At 39.0% G+C, this 23,306-nt stretch overlaps 1 protein-coding gene and 1 long non-coding RNA gene across 2 annotated transcripts; one reads left to right on the top strand and one right to left on the bottom strand.

Annotated features, from left to right (window-relative positions):
* The first annotated feature begins 1,151 nt into the window (after positions 1-1,151).
* On the top strand, positions 1,152-3,901 carry LOC138903554 (uncharacterized). Its single transcript, XR_011412796.1, has 3 exons — positions 1,152-1,714; positions 3,039-3,509; positions 3,568-3,901. It is a non-coding gene; the product is annotated as an uncharacterized lncRNA (long non-coding RNA).
* Positions 3,902-18,192: 14,291 nt separating this feature from the next.
* Positions 18,193-19,371, bottom strand: LOC138903119 (uncharacterized). Its single transcript, XM_070191035.1, has 3 exons — positions 19,166-19,371; positions 18,964-19,039; positions 18,193-18,843 (listed from the first exon to the last, which is right to left on the bottom strand). Exons 1-3 carry the CDS (start codon positions 19,369-19,371, stop codon positions 18,193-18,195), a joined length of 933 nt encoding a protein of 310 aa, XP_070047136.1.
* Positions 19,372-23,306: the final 3,935 nt, after the last annotated feature.

The following is a 23,306-nucleotide window of genomic DNA, read 5'->3' as shown; positions in this document are numbered from 1 at the left end:
TACTTTTGAAAAAGTTACTACACTTGAAGAAATTAATTAAATATCAACTATCGCGCTACGCAAGTGAATTCGCGATTTTAGCGAAATGATTAATTATTAGAAATTAATTAATGCTATTGAATTTGGTATGGAATCAATAAATTAATTTAAGGTTAAACATCACGCTACGCAAGCGAGTCCGTGAATGAAAAAGTTAAAGTATGCCTATTAGTGCCTATTAATGCCTAGCATTTAAATTATTTGGTAATTAATTATTTACTAAAAATTGTCTCAAGTTATTTGTCCAACTATTATGAAAGTGTAGACCAATTTGTTTGCAAGTATTTGAAAAGACGGGTTATCTCACTTTGATGATAGGCTAATTTGTTTGTTTTTATTTTATAAAATAAAAATAAAAATAGGCCACCACACTATGGCTGTCCAACGGGACGAGACGTCCCATTCCGTCTCGGTTCCGTCCCGCATCCCGTCCCGTCCCACTTAATTTTAAACGGGATGGCCCCATATTAAACGGGACACGGGATGGGACGGGATGGCCATTTCGTCCCGTTTATCCCGTCCCATTTCGTCCCGTTTCGTCCCGTTCCGTCCCGCCCATCCCGTCTGTCCCATCCCGCCCGTCCCGTCCCCCCTGTCCCGTCCCATCCCGTCCCGCGTCCCTTTTTTTTTATATAAATATAGTCGTTGGGCAACGGCTATAATTGCAAAAATAGCCGTTCCCAACGGCCAAAAAGGCCATATTTGGCCCCCACTCCTACCAAAACACCCCCCTACCCCCAAACTTTTAATATAATCCCTAAATTTATTAAATTATACTTTGGCCCTATTTTCTACTATAAATACCCCAATCCTTCTTCATTTCTTCCCACAAAAATAAATTATTCTCTCTCAAATCCCTTTCATTCTATCTATATTATTCTCTCAATTTTCTCGCAATCAAGTGATAAGTTTCAAGTATTTGGACAAATATTTGGAGTAACTTTCAAGCTTCAAATTAATTTATCAAGTATTTGGAGCAATAGTTTGGGCAATTTCTTTAAGTTTCAATATTTAATCACGGTGTACTCGTTCCATCTCCTAATTTTAATATATATATATATATATATATATATATATATATATATATATATATATATATATATATTTTGCGCATTATTTTAGTGCTTAATTTTTGTGTTTACTTTACGTGTTCTATTTTCGTATTTCATTTGTGTTTTTAATTTTTGTGTTAACTTTTTAAATTTAATTTCGTATTTAAATTATGGCACCAAAAAATGTATTTGGCGTATTTAAAAAAACTAGTAAAAAAAGTAGTAAAGGTGAAAGTAGTAGTAATCCTAATCCTAGTCCTAATCCTAGCCCTTCTCCTATAATTAGAAAACATATAGATGAAATGACTCATGTTGATGAAACTTCATTTTTCCAACCCCCGCATGTTATAATATTAATTTCGGAGAACAACTAGATCATGAAACTTTACAAAGACAATTTGGCAAGGATATTTTTATTGAGGACGGAGAAAATGAGGATGAAGAAAATGAGGAAGAAGAATTAGATGAAACACCCACTAGTCCCGCAAGACAAGCTCCAACTCAGAGTCAATCTCGATCTGGAGCTTTACACCCTGTACCTCCTGTAAGGGGTAAGCCTAAGGGTGAACGTCCCAAAACATCACTTGTATGGAAATTTTTTAAACATGATAAAGTCAATCAACGTGCTACATGTGAAATATGTAGGCAACGATTTGTGCGCACCAAAAGTGGTGGGACGGGGGGTTTATCTAGGCATTTAGGTAGGGATCACAAAGCTTTATGGATACAAGCTAAAATAGAAGCCGGGCAAATACCGGATCCTAGCACTGGTACTAGCACTCCTAGTATATCTGGCGGGGGTTCTAATTTTTTACAACAACAGCTTGACCCTGCTTCTGGTACGATTTTATGCCCATATAACAAAGATAGAGATCGTGAGAACTTAGCAAAAATGGTAGCTGTATGTGGCTTACCTTTTACTTTTCCTTCTCACCCTGCTTTTGTTCATTATATACAAGAAACTTATAATCCTTCTTTTCAAGGTTTTCCTAAGACTAGAGTTAGAAATGATATTTTTAAATTTCAAACTGAATATCTTCAGTATATTCGTTGTGTATTTTTTCACTTAGATTGTAAAGTATCTATCACATCTGATATAGGTCGTAGTCCTAATGGTTGTGATTATTTAATTGTTACATATCATTGGGTTGATCATCACTTGAACATGCAAAAACATATTATTGGTTATAAATTTGTTGATTCAAAACACACTGGAGCATATATTGCAACTACTGTTCTACAAATACTTGATTTTTATGGACTCATTGATAAAGTTTTAACTATCACCTTAGATAATGCTTCTGCTAACACAACTGCAGCAACTAGCTTAAGAACTAGATTTTGTCCAATTAATTCGGTAATTTTTCATGTTAGATGTGCATGCAATATTTCTAACTTGATTGTAAAAGATGGTATTAATTTATTTTTTGATGCTTGTAGTAAAGTACAACATGCTTGCGGCTATATTTTTCGGGCTAATAAAGCGAGTAGAATTCGTGAATTTGCTCAACAATGTACTAGTGCTAACCTTCCATATAGAAAAGTTCCAAAAGATGTTTGTACTAGGTGGAATTTTACTTATAAAATGCTTAAAATTGCTTATGATTATCGGGTGCCTATACAAAAGGTATTTAATATGTATAATGGTATTCCCGCTGATCAAATTATTGATTCTGATTGGGATCAGATCAAAGAGCTTACTAAATTTTTAGAAAAATTTTATTATGCTACAAAACAATTTTCTGGTATATATTATCCTACTATTACACAAATATTATGGTATATTTGTAGAATTTCTGTTGTATTTGGTAAGTATAAAACTAATCCAACTTATGCAGCGGCCATTAATGAAATGATTACAAAATTTAAAAAGTATTTTTTCCTATTCCCCAAGTTTATTTAATTTCTACTATACTTAACCCATCTTTAAAATTAAGAGGTGCAAAGGGACAGGGACTTGTTCGTAAAATTTATGAGAATTTAGAAATTCAAGAAAATGAACAACCATCTCTCGAAGAATGCCAAGCAAACATATATTCTTATGTTAGATCAATGTTTGATAAATATAAATCTATGGAAACAACAGGTGGTGAAACTGCTCCTTATACTTCTAAGTCTAGAGTAGAAGTTCTATGGGAAGATATGGATGATATAACAGATTTTGATTCCTCTATTGATGATGAACTTGATTCTTATCTTAATCAAGGATTGGAAAGTATTAAAGACGAAGAAGGCAACGAACAACTTTTGGCATGGTGGAGGGAGCGTGGCAGGGCTTTTCCAACACTTTCCATAATGACCTGAGATATCCTTGCTATTCAAGCATCATCAGTAGCATCGGAGAGTGCTTTTAGCGCGGCAAGATTTCAAATCGGAGATCATAGACATTCATTAGCGGAGGACAGCCTAGAGATTTCCGTATTATTTAGAGATTGGATTAATTCAGAAAGAAGAAATCTTGGTTTTGAAAAATTAGCCACTAGGGAAGAAGAAGAATACAATGAGATACTTAGCATTGGGAGCGATGACGGCATGGAACTCATGGAACATCAATCAACATTGCCAATTCCAGAACAATGTCCGAGAGAAATTATAGATAAGTTACAACAAAGTTATATAGGAGCTTACAAATATTAGTATGATAATTTTTTATTGGCTACTAAGAGGCCTAGTTCAAAGTTCAAATAGAACCCTTCCTAGAAGGTGGCTGCATAGATTAGGTGCTCTTCAAAAGAATTATATTTGTATGTGAGATTTGAAAGTTCTATTAATAAAATAAAAGGCTCTAAGCGTTGAATTTGTTTTATGAATTCTCTTACACTCTTACTTAGTTACTTAATGGATTGAAATTATATTAAATAAATTATAACTCTATTATATATTTATAATTGCTAGAATATTTTATTACAAGTCTTTTGTTTTAATATTTTATAATTCTTTACTTAGTTTCCTAATTTTTATTTAATTTTTAAATTTATTGAATAAGTCAAAAAATTAGATGTTGCAAACTTTAAAAACTTAGTCATTGCCAAAAGAATATCCGTTGTCAAACTCAATACTTAAATAATTTTTTTAAAAATGGCACTTAAGGCCCGCGAACCCGTCCCGTCTCGTCCCATCTCGTTTGTTAGCGGGACGAGATGGGCCTACCGTCCCGTTCCATCACGTCCCTTCCCGTTTGTTAGCGGGACGGGATGGGTCTACCATTTCGTCCCGTTTGTCCCGTCCCATTTCGTTCCGTCCCGCCACCGTCCTGGCTAAATATCGTCCCGTCTCGTCCCGTTAATTTTGTCCCGTCACGTCCCGTTTATTTGTCCAACTATTATGAAAGTGTAGACCAATTTGCTTGCAAGTATTTGAAAAGACGGGTTATCTCACTTTGAGGATAGGCTAATTTATTTGTTTTTATTTTATAAAAAAAATAGGCCACCACACGTGCAAATTCTAAAGGCTCAACATAAGTTTTCCTTGAAAGATCACTTTTTCATTCAAATTAAAGTGCACTTTTCTCTTTTCTGCCTTTAGTTATTTCAATAGGCTTTTTCTTATCACTTTCAAAATTCTAATCCAAGCCAATAAGTACTAGTCATCATCCACTAATAAAGCATAATACATATTAGTAAATTTAATTCAATATATATATATACACACATTCATATGTATGTGGATGTACAAAAATTAATTCTAAAAATTAATTAAGTTACAAATACAAATATATTTTTAATGAAATATGAAATTCATATTGATAATCCAATATAATATTTTCTTAATCAATTAACTCTTTGATTGTATTACTTGGGGAATAGTGTTTATAAATTTAATCAGCATAAGTATGGGAAAAAAGAAACATTAACAAAATTTATTCAATCACCACTTATTTAAATAATTCTCAAAGCAATTAGTCACGAACTCCTAAATTACTTCATGCGTTTACAAAACATAGCAAGTTTGCAGCTAGCTAATCTCCAGGAAAACTCCAAATCCATACCCTATACAAAATCTGTTATCTAAGCTCCTGAATTAGACCTTATAGCACAAAAAGAGTTAAACAAATTAGAAATGAAGCTTCTGCAATAGCCATTTCAGATCCCTCACAGCCCTGAAGTTGCATATATACACTATCTCTTGCAAGAATTTCACTGTTTTTTGCTGTAGTTGTAAGTATTCTATAGTTCCTTTCTCTCCGCAGTCGTGAATGAATTCTGCAAACGTTAACATTCCAAACGACAAATATTATTGTATACGGTCGAAATAGATTTCGATCTTCCTACGTTCGAGCGAGTTCGAGTGTTAAAAAGTTGGAATGAGATTTTGGGAGTAAGCTCTGAGGTCGGTACTAACGAACCTCGAGCCCGAAGGTCGCTCGAGGAGGCGGCTCGATAATCCTATCGAGCCCATGACCGAATCAAGACGCAAGGCACTGCTTCGAGGTCGGAAATGCGCGACGCCCATCTCGAAGGTCGAACTCGATCCAAGACCGAAGGGCCCAACTCAGTAATGAGTTCGAGCTAGTATCGAGCTCACAGACAAGAGTCGTTGCAACCGCACCAAGAGAGAGAATCTTAGCGGAAATCAAGAAAGAGACAAATCATCATAGGCTTTCCACTATATATTTTATTTTATTATTTTTTTGTAATGACCCTCTTCTATAAAAGGGGGAGGATTGCAATAGACAAGGGGGAGCTCAGACAAAAAAAAAAGATATCTCTTTGTGCTTATTTTATTTGATCTTATTCAATTTCTCTATTCATCATTTTCTATCCTCACAGTCAAAATACTTGTATTGTTATTTTTGTATCAAAGGATATTACGTATCCTTAGAACCATACACAAATCTAACGTTCTAATTTTTTCGGTAAACAGTTTGGCGCCCACCGTGGGGCTAAGGGTAATAGTGGTTGTTTGATACAAATCTGCAAAACACACCAGTTTACAACTTCAGATCAACAATGGCAAACCCTCGATTGATGGCTATACCTATCGACCACGAAGCCGGCCCTCAAGATGAAACCAACGACTTGACACCCAGGGCCGGAAGGCGAATTAACGATGTCACCGAAGCTCGAGTTGAAGTACCGCTAGATGTCAATTCACAAGTGGCTCTTGAGGCGAACCAACGTTCCGAACCGGAAAAAAGCATTCGGGGCGATACTCGATCCGTAGCTCGAGACACCGATAACGTGGAGGAGATCGAAGTCAGCTTACGGGTGATCTTCGAAATGTTACAAGCCCAGCAAATAGCGATAGCTCAGTTGTAGAGCCAAGCTCAGGAACGAAGCAGGCAGGAGCCCAATCTACTTCGAGAAATCACCCACAGAATGGAACCAGCCATAGTGAAGTTAAACGAGCCAGAATCGGGGACTATTCCCGAAATTACTAAATTGCTCGAGGAACTCACAAAACGAGTCAAAGCCAACGATAAAAAAGTAGAAACATATAATTTCGGGGTCGATCAGATCCCGGGAGCACCACCAATGATAAAAGGGCTAGATTCGAAAAAGTTCATTCAAAAGCCGTTTCCCTCGAGTGCTTCCCCAAAACCAATCCCCAAAAATTTCATATGCCCGAAATACCCAAATATAACGGAATGACCGACCCCAACGAGCACATCACTTCTTACACGTATGCCATCAAGGGCAATGATTTGGAAGATGATGAGATCGAATCTGTATTATTGAAAAAATTTGGTGAAACCCTGTCAAATGGGGCAATGGTATGGTATAATAATTTACTATCTAACTCTATTGATTCTTTTGCTATGCTTGCAGATTGCTTCGTAAAAGCAAATGCCAGAGCCATAAAGGTCGAAACCAGAAAGTCAGACCTGTTCAAGGTAATACAAAAGGATAACCAGATGCTAAGGGAGTTTGTAGCTCGTTTTCAAATGGAACGAATGGATCTGCCACCAGTCACAGACGATTGGGCTGTTCAAGTTTTCACTCAAGGTCTAAACGAGCAGAGCTCGATGGCTTCACGGCGGCTGAAGCAAAATCTGATTAAGTACCCAGCCATTACTTGGACCGATATGCACAATCGATATCAATCCAAAATAAGAGTCGAAGATGACCAGTTGATTTCTAGGTCCGTTACGAAAAGCCAAAAGTCGACCAGAGATCGATACCAGCCATATAGCGGAAACGATACTACTGCTGGGTATCCGAGGCCTCTTTAAAATCAACCTCGTATACTAGGGGGCTTTATCATTGAACGCATCTATGATGATTATCAAGTTCGGTGCAAAGGAAGTTACTTCGTTATTTCATGACAAACAACGTCTCAACAGGAAATGCTGTAAGAGCCAAATGGTCAAAACGAACCATGCTTATGTAGTTGGCCTGAGCCCTGACGAAAAACATGAACCAATGTATAATGACTTGCAAAGAAAGCTCTCTTCTTTACCGATATTCTATGTCCAAGATTTATTATGCAGACAGGATTAAGTTCGAGCAATCACTCACTCGACCATTAAGCCTACGGGCTACTTTGACTATTACGCCTACGGGATACATTGCATCGAGTTCGAATCATTCACTCGACTGCCAAGCCTACGAGCCACTTTTATTTTGAGTTCGAGCAATCATTAAGCCTACATGCTATTGACTATTACGCCTACGGGCTACATTGCATCGAGTTCGAATCATTCGCTCGACTGCCAAGCCTACGGGCTACCTTTATTTCGAGTTTGAGCAATCACTCACTCGACCATTAAGCCTACGGGCTACTTTGACTATTACGGGCTACATTGCATCGAGTTCGAATCATTCGCTCGACTGCCAAGCCTACTGGCCACCTTTATTTCGAGTTCGAACAATCACTCACTCGACCATTAAGCCTACGGGCTATTGACTATTACGCCTATGGGCTACATTGCATCGAGTTCGAATCATTCGCTCGACTGCTAAGCCTAAGGGCCACCTTTATTTTGAGTTCGAGCAATCACTCACTCGATCATTAAGCCTACGGGCTATTGACTATTACGCCTACGAGCTACATTGTATCGAGTTCGAATCATTCGCTCGACTGCCAAGCCTACGGGCTACCTTTATTTCGAGTTCGAGCAATCACTCACTCGACCATTAAGCCTACGGGCTACTTTGACTATTACGCCTGCGGGCTACATTGCATCTAGTTCGAATCATTCACTCGACTGCTAAGCCTATGCTATTACGCCTATGGAATACATTATTTCGAGCAAAACTACTCATTTCTTCGAATTAAAACAAACACTTGATTATTTAAGCTGAAGGACACTCGAGCCCGATAAAGAAAAGGGGACTACCCACGAGGCCCGAAGGCAACAGAGATTTAAATTCAAACTATCTATTGGGTTTGAAAGGCCATTTCTCTTCAAAAAGAAGAAAGATTTGTATTTACAAATTTTTTGTACAGAGGCGGCTATTCTTCAAAAAGGAAGTTCTTTATACAAAAACCGAAAGTGGTATCACAAGAATGCAGCGATCGACCTAAGGCCCTAAATGACTCAATCTTCATCGGAGGCCGTATTCTCGGCATCGTCCTCATCTTCAGACTCCCCCGAGTCATCGGAGTCCTCCTTAGGAAAGGCCAACCTCCGAGCTCTGTTCTCCTCCGCCCTGGCGACTTCAATCTCGGCCCCAATATCGAAGCCCTGAGCTTTGACCCCTTCGAGAGCCTCTCTCCGAGCCTGCCACTTTGCATGTTCGACCATGCCCGCTGCTTTGTCTTGATTAACTTCGATGTCGATCCTGAACTAAGCCACTTTGGCATCGGCTCTTTTGTTGGCCTCGACCACTTCAGATCTGGCCACTTCGAGTTCTTTAGCCAAATCTGCTTTATCTGAAGTGGCCAAATCCAACCGATGCTGAAGCTCTTTCATCTTTTCGATCAGCCCCAAAGCATTTTCTTTCGCAGATCGAAGTTGGGCATCGGATAGCTCCAACTGAGCCTCGACGACTTCCTTTTTCGAGGCAAGGTTATCCATACACCTTTTAAATTCTTCTGCCTCGGCCAGCAGCGCATCTACCTGTGAATTAAGCCGTCCAATCTGCTCGATCCTCTGCCGAATCTGCAGAATCAGACCATTAGTGGTTATCTCTTTTTCATCTTCACTATCATGGAATATTCGGAATGCCTGCTCAGCCATCTCCTCATGCTCTTCCCGAGCCGCTGTCAAATCTGCTTGAAAGTTTTTCACTAAGAAGCTTGTACAAGTCATTCTTCTCAGTGAGGCTCCGAACCTCGGCATCATGCTCCTCCCTGATTCGGAGAAAAGCCTCGTGATGCAACATCGAAGCCTACAAACAAAATAAGAAACATTAGAATTACCTACAACTCTGTGTAAAAGAAGCGGCGAAAATGCCATCAGAAGTTACCTGATTCAAAGCATGTTGGGCCTCGTTGAAAAGACAGGCGGGTCCCACCGCATTCATTGATCTTCTCCGGTCACCAAGGACCGAAGGTAACTGGCAATTCCCACAGGGGAAGAAAAATTTCGGGTATCCTCGATAAAGTCGGGAACTGTAAAGACGCATAAGATGATCAAGCATTACATACGTCATGGTCGGGATCAATAAAAACATCCGTGTATATCTGATCGAGCTGCTGGGAAATCATATCGTTTCTCGTCACATTCTTTTCCCAGAAACGAGGGGACTATCTGTATACGGTCGAAATAGATTTCGGCCTTCCTACGTTCGAGCAAGTTCGAGTGTTAAAAAGTCAGAATGAGATTTTGGGAGTAAGCTTTGAGGTCGGTACTAACAAACCTCGAGCCCGAAGGTCGCTCGAGGAGGCGGCTCGATAACCCTATCGAGCCCATGACCGAATTGATCCGCAAGGCACTGCGTCGAGGTCGGAAATGCGCGACGCCCATCTCGAAGGTCGAACTCGATCCAAGATCAAAGGGCCCGACCCAGTAATGAGTTCGAGCTAGTATCGAGCTCACATACAAGAGCCGTTGCAACCGCACCAAGAGAGAGAATCTTGGCGGGAATCAAGGAAGAGACAAGTCATCATAGGCTTTCCACTATATGTTTTATTTTATTTTATTTTTGTAATGACCCTCTTCTATAAAAGGGGAGGATTGCAATAGACAAGGGGGAACTCAGACAAAAAAAAAAGACATCTCTTTGTGCTTGTTTTATTTGATCTTATTCAATTTCTCTGTTCATCATTTTCTATCTTCACAGTCAAAATACTTATATTGTTATTTTTGTATCAAAGGATATTACGTACCCTTAGAACCATACACAAATCTAACGTTATCCAATTTTTTCGGTAAACAATTATACTCCTATTACTTTGTCTTTAAAATGTATGAACGGAAAAATAATTAGCTCATAATATAATTTTAAAAAAGCTATTATATGTCTTATATATTACAGCATTCTAATATGAAGAAATTGAAAATCTTCTACAAAAAAGAAAGTTGAAATGTAATGACCTCTATATCTCAATCATATGTGCTATAATCCGAACCAAACTTGGAGGGCATGGAAAAATGTGAAGGAAAGGAATTAGAAAAAAGCAAAAGCTGTGAAAAAGAGAAAAATTTAAAAATAGTCTACGTTCTGTGATTGTAACATTCAGGATAATGTATTAGGAGTAATAAACTGATGTAAAATCAACCTTATTATAGATGGTTTTCTCATCCGAAGAGGCTCAGACAAACCTTAGTTTATATTCACCTCGTACTACTCCTCACAGTCCTTTAAATCTTTACATTGTGCCAGTGACACATCGTTGTTCCGAAAAATACAAAGTCTCCTGAGATTCAAATAAGAAAATGATGTAAATCTCATGATCGGAATTTCAAACTGCAAATTAAAGAGAATAAAAAGACTAACGCTAAGAAACATGTAGAAGAATCGCAACTATAAGAAGCTTCTGGATGAAAAGTACAAATACTTGAACACACAAATAAGTAAAAGAAAAAATTTACCTGACATCCAGTGAATATTTTGAGAAACATACGAGACATTGAGAGGAGAATATTGTGTCCCTTTCTATAGCTCTCGTGAAACTATTGAGTGCTTTGATCGGCTTTACTTAGTTGTGCGTACTATGACAGAAATATTCATTTGATTTTCTAATAAATACATGGCAAGTCTTAATAGAGACGATTGGGTGCTCTTAATTATGAAACGTTATAATGGAGAAGAAGTAGTATCTTGTATGAAACGGTTCTTACGGAAGACACGAATGACTATATTTCATAATGAGTTTTGAATTTGTAATATACATTGAAATTATTAGAATGAGCGGAGAAAATATAAAAAATTGAGAAAAAAAATAAATAGGTTTCCTGGCCTATAAGAGGTGACAAGTCATCATTTCTATTCCCTCAGTTATATATATATATAGATCTATCATCTTAATCAATAGAATTGGCATAAGACATGAAATCGCATATATGATGCCTTTCAATTGAACTTAAAAATAATTACTACCACAATTGTAGCTATATGGCCTTAAATTAAGGTGACAAATGCAACAAAAGTGGCCAGTTTTGAAAAATCAACTTCTCAGGTACAAATGCAACGGAAACCTTTTGACATGAAGTTTGACACAACACACGTTCACCAATGTCAACAATCCAATACTCTTCTTTCAATACTAAATATTATTGCCTCACTCATTTTTTAAGTGCACTATGATCTAACTAGTTCAAACTAATATCAAAGAACATGGATACTCAGATCTGCCAACTACGAAATAAACCAAACTACTCGACTACAACAATAAAATGATTACGAGCATGCAGATCTTAGCACTCAAATATTCAGAAACTCCTTTGAATAAAATTGCCCGGAACAAACTAAAAGGCCCATCTTTTCATCATCTTCTATTAAAGAAAAGAACCTGCATTACAAGTATTTGAAAGGTTACCTGAAAATCGAAAATACAGCAGTTACAATAGCATAAATTCAGCAACAGAAGCAGTAGGAACAACAGGGGAAACAACAACAAATCAACAACTTGAGTGACCCAAGAAAACAACCCAGAAAAACGGACGAACTAAAGCAGAAAATTCAGCAACTTTTAACAAGGAAAGAACTAAGTAAACTGACTTAGGAACCCCCTTTTTTTGGGACAATTTTTGCTTTCTAAATACTCACTCAACCGCTCTCAAATTTCAGCTCACTTTTGGATGTTCAGTTCTTAAGTTGTGTCTTTTTTTTTTTTTCCAGAGTGTAGAAGATCTTTCAATATGTGTCCTAGAGTGTGTGATCCTTTTTCAGTAAGTAAGGATGTGTATTCTAAGTGTAAGAGAGTCCCCTTTATAGGAGAAGAGCAACCCTTTAAATAGGCAAATAAAGTAAGATTTTTTTTGGAAAGATTTTGGTTCACCAAAATTTGTCCAAATGACTGACTTTGTGTGCTAAACACTGTTCAAAATCTATCCAAAAGGTGAAAGGACAGCCTGAAATCTGTTGTGTCAGAAGCAAGGAGAAAAATAAAGTCATTTCAGCCACCCTACTAGTAAAAGGTAGGCTGCTAGTACACAATTTTATGATAAAATAACCTAAACTTCAGATTTTAACCATCAGCACCAAACTACTTGATTTTGAACCAAATCAAACTCAGACGACTAACAATTGACAAAACAGAAATATGATTTCAAATGGAACTAAAACTCTGACTAACTAGATTAAAACAAATTAATTTGTGCAAACTAAACATAGAACAAACAGTTTGATTCACAAACTAATGCTCAAAACAGAACGAGCATCGTTAACACTCGGACGACGATGTTCAACAACTAAATAATTGATTAACTAAGCAAACGATTAAACTGATACACTAAATATTATATTTAATTAATAATAGTCTAACAAACAACTAAACTAAATAGATAACTAATTAAATAAATCTAACTTGAAACTCTAATTAACAACAAATCCAAAACAGAAAAATTAAAATCAGGAACTAAAATTAAAATCAAGAACTAACCTATTACTACTAAAGAAAATCAGAAATTAAGTAAAGAGATGACGATTATACCTAACGAACGTGCTTGAAGCTGTTCAAGCTACGAGAAGACGTCGGAGATGCCAAGAAGTGGTTACACGACCATGAAACGCTTATTTCATTTCGGTAGACAACAAATTCAATGAACTTGGTGTCATACCGAAAGGAAATGAGTGTTCTTGGGTCAGAATTAGGCTAAAACAGAGGAGGAGAAGGAGGAGTGCGACAGTAGTGGCGGGTCGGCGGTGAGGGTGGATCGCCGGAGGCGACGGTGATTTTGGGGGTGAAATGGATAGGAAAAGATAGGTCTCGCGGAGCTCTATCCATTTATGTATGTGTTGTAGGGTGGTGTTGGCCGGAGTTTCAAGAATTTGGGCCAAAAAGTGGCGGCTAAAGTTTCCTAGATCTAAAATTTAAAGAGTTTGAGGGTGTTTTGAAGGAATTAATTTGGAGATATGGGAAGAGGGAGGTTGTGGAGATTACATGGTATGAATTTGGAGGTGTTTGGAGGTGGTTCGCCACTGGTGGGTGATTTCTGGCGGCGGCGGAGAAAAGAGAGAGAAGAGAGAGAGAAGAGGGAGGAAGAAGAAAGGAATTACGGGAGAAATGGGGGCAAAATTTCAGCATTTCTAAATCTTAAATACCTAGTTGGGAGATTGATTGTAGATCATTGGATGAGGGAGAGATGAATGGATGAGATTTAACATTGATTCACTTAATCAAACGACGTACTTTCATGATGAAACTACGCCGTTTTGGACCAAGTCTTGGCTAGCCATTTTGGACTGGGTATAGCTGAATTGGGTTCAAAATTTGGGCCAATTTTGGCCCAATTTTAATTAAAATACACTAGCCCAATCCCTTTCCTAACAAATGAAAATATAGTCTTATTTAGTCCTAAAGAAAATGTACAAGTAGAAAGAAAATCTTTTTGATATATATAATTTAAAGATGCAAACTAAAATATACAAATAAAAGGTAAAAAATATTTTTGGTACTTTTTAATTAAGGAATTCACATAAAAATGCGCAAATAAATTCAAAGAAAAATAAAAAATAGCTAAAATCATCCAAAAGTTATTATTATTATTATTACTAATTGTTTTTTGGAAGAGCGTGCAAATATTAGGTATTCACAATTGCCCCTCTTTGCTCGAGAACATGAATAGTTTTCGTGCAAAGATAGTGAATGCCATGATTAACTCTTGCTTGCATATGACTCTAATGAAAGCATTTTTGAAAAATATGACCGAACCTTGCTTCTGAGGTTGCCTACATATCCTTGGCTATAAAGGAATCAGGTTTGTGTAGTTCTGAGAAACTTTTGGTAGCTGGGACTACCGGACACTAGAGTTAAGACTGCTACTGCTTGTTGTTGTTGTTGTTGTTACTGTTACTGCTGCTTACATCAAAATGAAAAGAGAAGAGAACTACATATGCCTGCAAGTTAAGAGTTACAAAATTCCTATCTATGAGTCTTGTGGAGTCAAATCTTGATTCTTGACATGCTCGATGGTGTTGACCTTGGATTGGATTTTGATGCTCGTTGAAGAAAAGACTATGAATTATTCTCGATTGCTTGCTTTCCTGATCCGAATTTGAGAGGATGAATCTTGAGACGCCGAGGTGCTGTCACATTATCAAAGCTGACTCCAACTATATTGCAATAGAAAGACTTCTTTCTTATGATGGGAAAGCTGAAACTGCAAGCTTTAATCGTCACTTGTGCTATGTGGCGGGGCCTGCAAAGCCATCAAAAACGAACAAAACGAACAAAATTTTTCTGCCCCAGTTTGGCACTAGGAAAGTTTTGTGAGTTAGAGAAAGCTATAAAGTATCTAATTTGTTGAAATCAAGACAACGGGAGTAGGTTGAACTAACTATGTGAGGATATGCAACCACGAGGGGTAGTACCTTATGTTACCAAAGGAAATGGAATTTAGAGGATGGTACCATGTATTACTGAAAGGGAACATAACCAGGGATTGGCACCCTGTATTACTATAAAGGAACGTAACCAGGGGCTGGCACCCTGTATTACTGGAAAGAAACGTAACCAAGGGTTGGCATCCTTTATCACTAGGAAGGAATGTAACCAGGGGTTGGCACCATATATTACAAAGAGGGAACATAACCAGGGTTCGGCACCCTGTATCACCAGAAAGGAATGTAACCAGGGGTTGGCACCCTGTATTACTAAAAGGTGTGTAACCTGGGGTTGGCACCCTATATTACTGAGACGTAATGTAACCAGGGGTTGGTACCCTGTATTACTAAGAGGAATGTAACCAGAGATTGGTACCCTGTATTACTAAAGAGGAATGTAACCACAGGTTGGTACCCTGTATTACCGAAAGGGGTGTAACCAGGGGTTGGTACCTTGTATTATAGAAAGGAGTGTAACCAGGGGTTGGTACCCTGTATTACTAAAAGGAATGTAACCAGGGGTTGGTACCCTGTATTACTAAAGAGGAATGTAACCAGGGGTTGGTACCCTGTATTACTAAAGAGGAATGTAACCAGGGGTTGGTACCTTGTATTACCGAAAGGAGTGTAACCAGGGGTTAGTACCCTGTATTACAGAAAGGAGTGTAACTAGGGGTTGGCAACCTGTATTACTGAAAGGAGTGTAACCAGGGGTTGGCACCCTGTATTACAAAAAGAAGTGTAACCAGAGGTTGACACCCTATATTACTGAGAAGGAATATAACCTGGGGTTAATACCCTGTATTACTAAAAGGAATGTAACCAGGGGTTGGTACCCTGTATTACTAAAGAGGAATGTAACTAGGGGTTGGTACCCTGTATTACCGAAAGGAATGTAATCAGGGGTTGGCACCCTGTATTACTAAAAGGTGTGTAACTAGGGGTTGACACCCTGTATTACTGAAAGGAGTGTAACCTAGGGTTGGCACCCTATATTACTGAGACGTAATGTAACCAGGGGTTGGTACCCTGTATTACTGAAAGGAATGTAACTAGGGGTTGGTACCCTGTATTACCGAAGAAAGTGTAACCAGGTGTTGGCACCCTGTATTACTAAGAAGGAATGCAACTAAGGGTTGGTACCCTCTATTATGGATAAAATGCTCAATCCCTCTAAGCGAAAGGGTTCTACCTAAGTTAAGCTAACATAAAACAAGCCTGAGCAAAAAGTACTTCTACCCGAAAACATAAGCTGGAACCGCCTAGGCAAAAAAGTTCTACCTGAGTTAAGCTACGTAAAACATGTTGAGCGAAGAGTATTTCTATCTGAAACTATGAGTTGGATCCCCCTGGGTGAAAATGTACTATCTGGGTTAAGCTAGAAAATTGGGAGGTATGAACACTAGTGATGCATGCTGCAAATAAAAAGAAAAATGGAGATTTTAAGGAGCTTACGTTTGGTGACATTCGTCCTTTGAGAATCGCCATTCTGCACTGCTTTGATCCTGCTTCAAACAAAGAAAAATTTATGATTTTTTAAAGTAGTGGTCGGTTTGTGGCCTTGATGCCATGAGTAGTTTGAATTCACGGTCACTCCGTTGTCGAAGAACTGATTTTGTCAGCGTGATACTGAGGTGCTCGGATACTCTGTATCGCTTTCTGGAGACATTGTCATTCTAATGTTTCCCCAGGCTGTTTCATACCCAGATGTCCATGGTACCGCTAATACTTGTCCCTAAGGCAACGCAATTTTCCTTTAAAATCAAACTTAGTTATCTTGCACCCCGAACCAATTTATGTTTGTAGTGCTTATCAACTTTTCCCATGAAGCAAGTCTTGCTTAGGCTACCATTTCAGTTTCTTTGAGACACTTTGTCTGCCTTATCAAAAGAGATCACAAATGGATTCCTGCATTCGTCACTGCCGTATATGCTCCAAATTGTGCTCGGTATTACGGGAAAACTGTAGCCTGTTTTGCAGCCATTTCTTTGCTTTACTTTTGATGCAAGATTAGACCGAAAGGGAATCAAAGAAAGATTATGGGAAAAACAGAAGAGCCATTGAAAGTTAAAAAAAAGGAATTGTGTCTAAACAAAAGGTGTCCCTTTTGGGGAGAGGAAAATGGAGACTTATCTGGAGGCATGTGTCGACTTCAATAAATCATGATATGCATTTTGGACTGGACGCATGATCCATTTGAGCTGTCTAATTCTCAAAATCTGTCCCAAATGATCATCTTGAAACTGTCTTGGTTGTGCTCATGCAGGAATATCGAAGACCCGCATTCAGCTAGTAGCGCCCTTTGCGGGTTTTTGCTAACTAACCTCTCTTATTTCTCTGCTCATCATCGTCGTATGGTGCCCATCTGGGTTTTCACCAATAAGTTTCTCTCATTTCTCTTCTCATCGTCGCCTTACAGTGCCTATATGGGTTTTCACCGATAAGACTCACTCATTTCTTTTTTTTCTTTTTGTTTTTGACTAAGATACTACATGCGGAAGGTTGCCCAACGCTCTTGGTATGGATACTTCAAACATTCTCAAAGATCGATCAGCAGTTCCTAATAGGGAAAAGGCAAAAAGAACCTTGAACTGAATTACAACTTTTGTAGACACTTTTATAGGAAAAAACGTAAAATAAAACAAACTTCTACCCCAGTTTTGGAGTATTGAGAATACGGATTTTCGTTGTGATGGGACTGAATCCAAGGTAAGGCTGCCTACGTATCCTTTTAAAATCAGGTCGAACGTAGTTCAATGAACTCAGAAGGTTTGCTGTATGATTCTTTTTTTCGTTTGCAAGTACACGGGTTCCAAAAGAGTGAAAACGAAGAAGACAAATATGGCTCAAAAGGGTTAACAAAAGGGTGACACCTATTTGGGATAGAGACCAATAATAGCCTTCGTCATCTCGATTTGACAAAATAATGCGTGAAAGTTCTGCAGTGGGTAAATATCAAGCATAATATCTTTTGACTGCATCTGCATTAATCGTCATGTCTGGTATCCGTCCTTCTTTATCTACCAAGTGCAAGGCCCCTTTTGGTAACACTTTCTTGATGATGTAGGGTCCTTGCCAGTTCAAGGCGAACTTTCCTTTAGATTCTACTTGGTATGAAAGAATGCATTTCAAAATGAGTTGACCTACCTCTAAGTGTTGTGGACGCACTTTATTATTGTAAGCGCGTGCCATTCTTTGCTGGTATAATTGGCCGAAACATACTGCTGCTAGCGTTTTTCATCAATCAGCATTAGTTGTTCTAAATGGGTCTTTACCCATTCTGTATCTTCAATCTCCGATTCCACAACGATCCGGAGAGACAGAATTTCGACTTCCGCTGGTATTACAGCTTCCGTTCCGTATACCAACAGATAAGGAGTTGTACCAACAGATGCGCGAGCAGTCATGCGGTATCCCAAAAGAGCAAAAGGCAACTTTTCATGCCATTGTCTGGAACCTTGGATAGTCTTTCTAAGAATCTTCTTGATGTTCTTGTTTGTCGATTCAACGGCTTTATTGGCTTTTGGCTGGTAAGGGGTAGAATGACGATGCACAATTTTAAATTGCTCGCATACCTCTTTCATCAAATGACTATTTAGATTGGCTGCATTATCAGTGATAATGGTCTTTGGAATACCAAAGCGACAGATGATGTTTGAATGAACAAAGTCTACCACTGCTTTCTTGGTGACTGCTTTGAAAGTGACGGCCTCCACCCACTTGGTGAAGTAATCAATTGCAACCAAATTGAATCTATGCCCATTTAAAGCCTTGTGCTTGATTGGCCAAATAACATCCATTCCCCAAGTAATGAAAGTCCAAGGAGAGGACATGGGATGCAACTCCGAAGGAGGCGAGTGAATCAGGTCACCATGAATCTGGCATTGATGACACTTGCGAACAAAACTGAAGCAATCTCGCTTCATTGTAAGCCAATAATACCCTGCCCACAGAATCTTCTTCGCCAAAACATATCCATTCATGTGAGGTCCGCATACCCCCGAATGCACTTCACTCATGGTCCGCTTAGCTTCTGTGGCATCTACGCATCTCAACAAGTTCAAATCTGGGGTCCTTTTGTACAAAATTTCCCCATTTAGGAAGAAACCGCCGGCGAGCTGCCTTATAGTTCTTTTTTGATCTCCCTTGGCATGCTATGGGTATTCTCTTGTTTTTAGGAATCGTTTTATGTCATGATACCATGGTTCACCATCTGATTCTGTCTCAATTGTATTGCAGTAACCGTGTTGATTCTGAACTTGGATTTCTAGTGGATCGATATGAGTGTTTCCCCGATAAGAGAGCATCGAGGCTAAAGTAGCCAAAGCATCGGCTAGCTCCTGTGAAACCTGGGAATGTACCTGAACTCGATGGATTTGAATCTTTTTCTCAAGTCTTGCACACATTGTCTGTATGGAATAAGCTTGATGTCTCGAGTCTCCCATTTGCCTTGGGCTTGCCGGATAAGCTAGTCGGAATCTCCCATAACCAATAGTTCATGCACATCCAGATCGAGGGCCATTTTCAGACCCATGATACATGCTTCATATTCTGCTGTATTATTGGTACAGAAGAACCGAAGTTGGGCCGTTGCACGGTAATACTGTCAAATAAGTGAGATGAGGATTTCCCCGATCCCAATTCCTTTGATATTGATAGCTCCATCAAAATACATTTTCCATACAGGTTTGTCGTCTAGAACTGCTTCCTCTATTGAGTTGACCTCTTCGTCTGGGAAGTATGTGGTAAGTGGCTTGTACTCATCATCAACTAGATTTTCTGCCAAATGATCGGCCAAATCATGTGCTTTCATCGCGGTGCGAGTGACATAGACGATGTTGAACTCTGTGAGCAGGATTCGCCATTTTACGAGCCTTCTAGTGGGCATTGGCTTTTGGAAGATGTACTTCAGAGTATCCATTCTGGATATGAGGTAAGTAGTGTAGGCCAAAAGATAATGTCTCAACTTCTGAGCGACCCAAGTCAAGGAACAATATGTCATTTCTAAAAGGGTGTACTTAACCTTATAATTGGTGAACTTCTTGCTCAAATAATAGATTGCATGTTTCTTTTTGCATGTTGCATCATGTTGCCCCAGAATGCATCCAAAGGAATTATCCATCACCGATAGATATAAAAACAAAGGCCTACCAGGTTCAGATGGGACCAGTACTGGGGGTTTTGACAGATAATCTTTGATCCTGTCAAAAGCATTTTGGCAATCGTCCGTCCACTTGATAGCAACATCCTTTTTCAACAACTTAAAGACGGGCTCGCACGTGGTTGTGAGCTGAGCAATGAACCTACTGATGTAGTTCAACCTCCCGAGCAAACTCATGACTTCCTTTTTGTTCTTCGGGGGTGGTAGATCTCAAATGGACTTTCTATTAGATGGATCCAATTCGATGCCTCTCCGGCTGACTATAAAACCGAGGAGTTTCCCAGATGGAACCCCAAATACACACTTGGCTGGATTAAGCTTAAGGTCATAACTTCGAAGCCGTTTAAAGAACTTTTTCAAATCACGCACGTGATCAGCCTGTGTCTTTGATTTTATGATGATATCATCGACATATACTTCAATATCTTTGTGCATCATGTCGTGGAAAATGGTAGTCATGGCCCTCATGTAAGTTGCCCCTTCATTCTTCAAACTGAATGGAATGACCCTGTAACAATAAGTACCACATGGAGTGGTGAAAGCGGTCTTTTCTGCTTCATCCTCATCCATTAGAATCTGATGGTATCCAGCATAGCAATCCATGAACCACTGTATCTCATACTTTGCGCAATTATCTATAAGAATGTGGATGTTTGGCAAAGGTAAATTATCCTTCGGACTTGCTTTGTCCAGGTCTTTGTAGTTAACACAGACTCTAGTTTTTCCATCCTTCTTTGGCACAGGCATAACATTGCGACCCAGGTGGTATATCGGACAGCTCTGACCACATTGGCGCTTAGGTTCTTCATTATTTCCTCTTTGATTTTGTCACTCATATCTGTTTTAAATTTTCGTTATTTTTGTTGGACTGGTGGAAAATCAGGATATGTGGGAAGCTTATGAACCACTAGATCAATACTTAAACCCGACATATCATCATAAGACCAAGCAAACACATCTCTGTATTCAAATAAAAGTTAAATCAAGGCATCTTTGATTTTTTGTTCAGCGTGAATGCTTATCTTTGTTTCTCTAACTTCTTCCTGACTTCCGATATTAATTGGCTCGGTTTCATTGAGGTTGGGCTTAGGCTTGTTTTCAAATTATTCCAACTCTCTTTTTATTTCCTCAACAGCCTCAACTTCATCATACTCAACCTCTTGATGCATTATTTCGAAATTAGACAGCTTTTTAAGATCTGGGCATGAATTCTGCATGCATGTCATGTTATTAAAGTCGGCATTAATAAAACTGAAATGGAAACAAAATGACAAGAATTAGGAAAAGGAAAAGATACAAAACTTAATAGAAACTGAACTGCATTTCATTGAATTTGAAATGATAGAAGGGTTAACAACAAAACAATGATACTGAGATGTTTAGATTACAACCCTGAAAGTAACCCAAAGTACAAAAAAAAAAGCTGCAAAAGCAAACTACCAAGTCTCCTTCCTTGTGGGGAGAGGAGTTTCTTTCCAGTTGTTGAGCATGGTGCCTCGGACCATTAGTTATATATCGACACGACTAGTGCCTTCACCAGCCTGGATCATATTCAATTCAGAAAATATCTGACTGAGGCTATGGCAAATTTCATCAATGTTTGTCTGTGCAGAGGAATTTTGACCCTCTTAGAGACGTGGCTTGAAAATAAATTTAGAAAATGTGAGGGATAGGTTGTTGCAAGACCCATCCATACTTTTTGCGGTGCTTGGCTTTGTCTTCGTCTGCTTGTGTTGGCCTGAAGCCTAAACCAAAAGTAACTTGGTTACTGAACGGAGAAATGGGCTCCAGAATTCCTTGCAATGATGTCCCCAAGCCTTTTCCTGTCTTATCATAAGTGCAGCCACCATTACAGATATGGCGGAAAGACGAGGATGCAGAATGGGCTTTCCTTCCTCAACATGGTCCATATCAACTACTTCAAAAGCCTGATAGACAATGGACTCACACCCTTTCCTAGCCTCAATACATGGGATTAACAGGTCTTTATAAATGGACGACTCGTCTTCCCCGTGAACAATAATTTCTTACCTGTCATGTTCAAATTTGAGCATCTGATACAAGGTCGATGGAACAGCTCGGGCCTTATGGATCCATGGCCTTCCAAGAAGAAAGTTATAAGAATTTTCCATGTCCACTACTTGGAAGACAATTTCAAAATCAACAAGCCCAATCATCATGGTGAGGTTGATCTCCCCAATGGTATCTCTCGTTGATCCATCAAAAGCCCGGATGCGAACATTGCAGGGTCAGATTCTATCTGTATTGATCTTCATGCTTTGCAAGGTAGAGAGAGGGAATACATCTACGCTCGAGCCTCCATCAACCATGACTCGCTTTATATAATGCCCCTCACATTTGACAATCAGGTGCAAAGCCCTATTGTGCCCGTCTTCCTTTTAGGGAATCATCATCAGTAAAGGAGATTATGTTCACCTCAAAAAATCTGTTGGCCATCTTCCCTAACTGATTCACGGTGATCTTCTCTGAGATATGTGCCTTGTTCAGGATTTTGATTAGTACATGGGCATGCTCTTCTGAGTGTATGAGCAGATATAACAGAGAGATTTGGGCAGGAGTCTTTCTCAGCTGGTCAATGATTGAGTAATCATGAACTTTCATCTTTTTCAAAAATTCTTCCGCCTCTTCTTTAGTGACTGGTTTCTTTATTGGCAATTGGCCTTCTCTTATTTGCTTGGCCTTTCTCAACTCTTTTGGAGAGTAACACCTCCCCGATCGAGTCAAACCTCCAGTTTTCCCCACTTCTTCTATGATTTCCTTGCCCTTGTAGGTTACTACAGTTTTGTTGTAGTTCCAAGGAATGGTTTTCGTGTTTGTCACACGGGGTTGTATGGCAGACTTGATTATGATCGGCTATGTTTAACCCTTCGTACCGCCCTGATTCTGCCTTCTGATGGGGTGACCTCCAAGGACATACACCTTTGGGCTTGGAACATAGGAGCGAATTTCCAACCTCGAGATTTTTGGAACAAATAAAGTTGTCTTCCCTGAGCTCTGGGCGCCTTTCACAATCAATGGCAGATCTCGGCTTGGACTTACTTCCAGTCTTGTTCCTTCTTGAATCGTTCCTACTGTAATTTCTACTCGGCCAACCGGCTTGTATTCTTGATCTCGGCCACTCATTCCCACAAAATGAACATCGTTGTGTGTTGGCAACGG

Source organism: Nicotiana tomentosiformis, chromosome 12 (genome assembly GCF_000390325.3).
Source record: "Nicotiana tomentosiformis chromosome 12, ASM39032v3, whole genome shotgun sequence".
NCBI lineage: Eukaryota > Viridiplantae > Streptophyta > Magnoliopsida > Solanales > Solanaceae > Nicotiana > Nicotiana tomentosiformis.
This window is presented reverse-complemented; position numbering and strand designations above follow the sequence as displayed.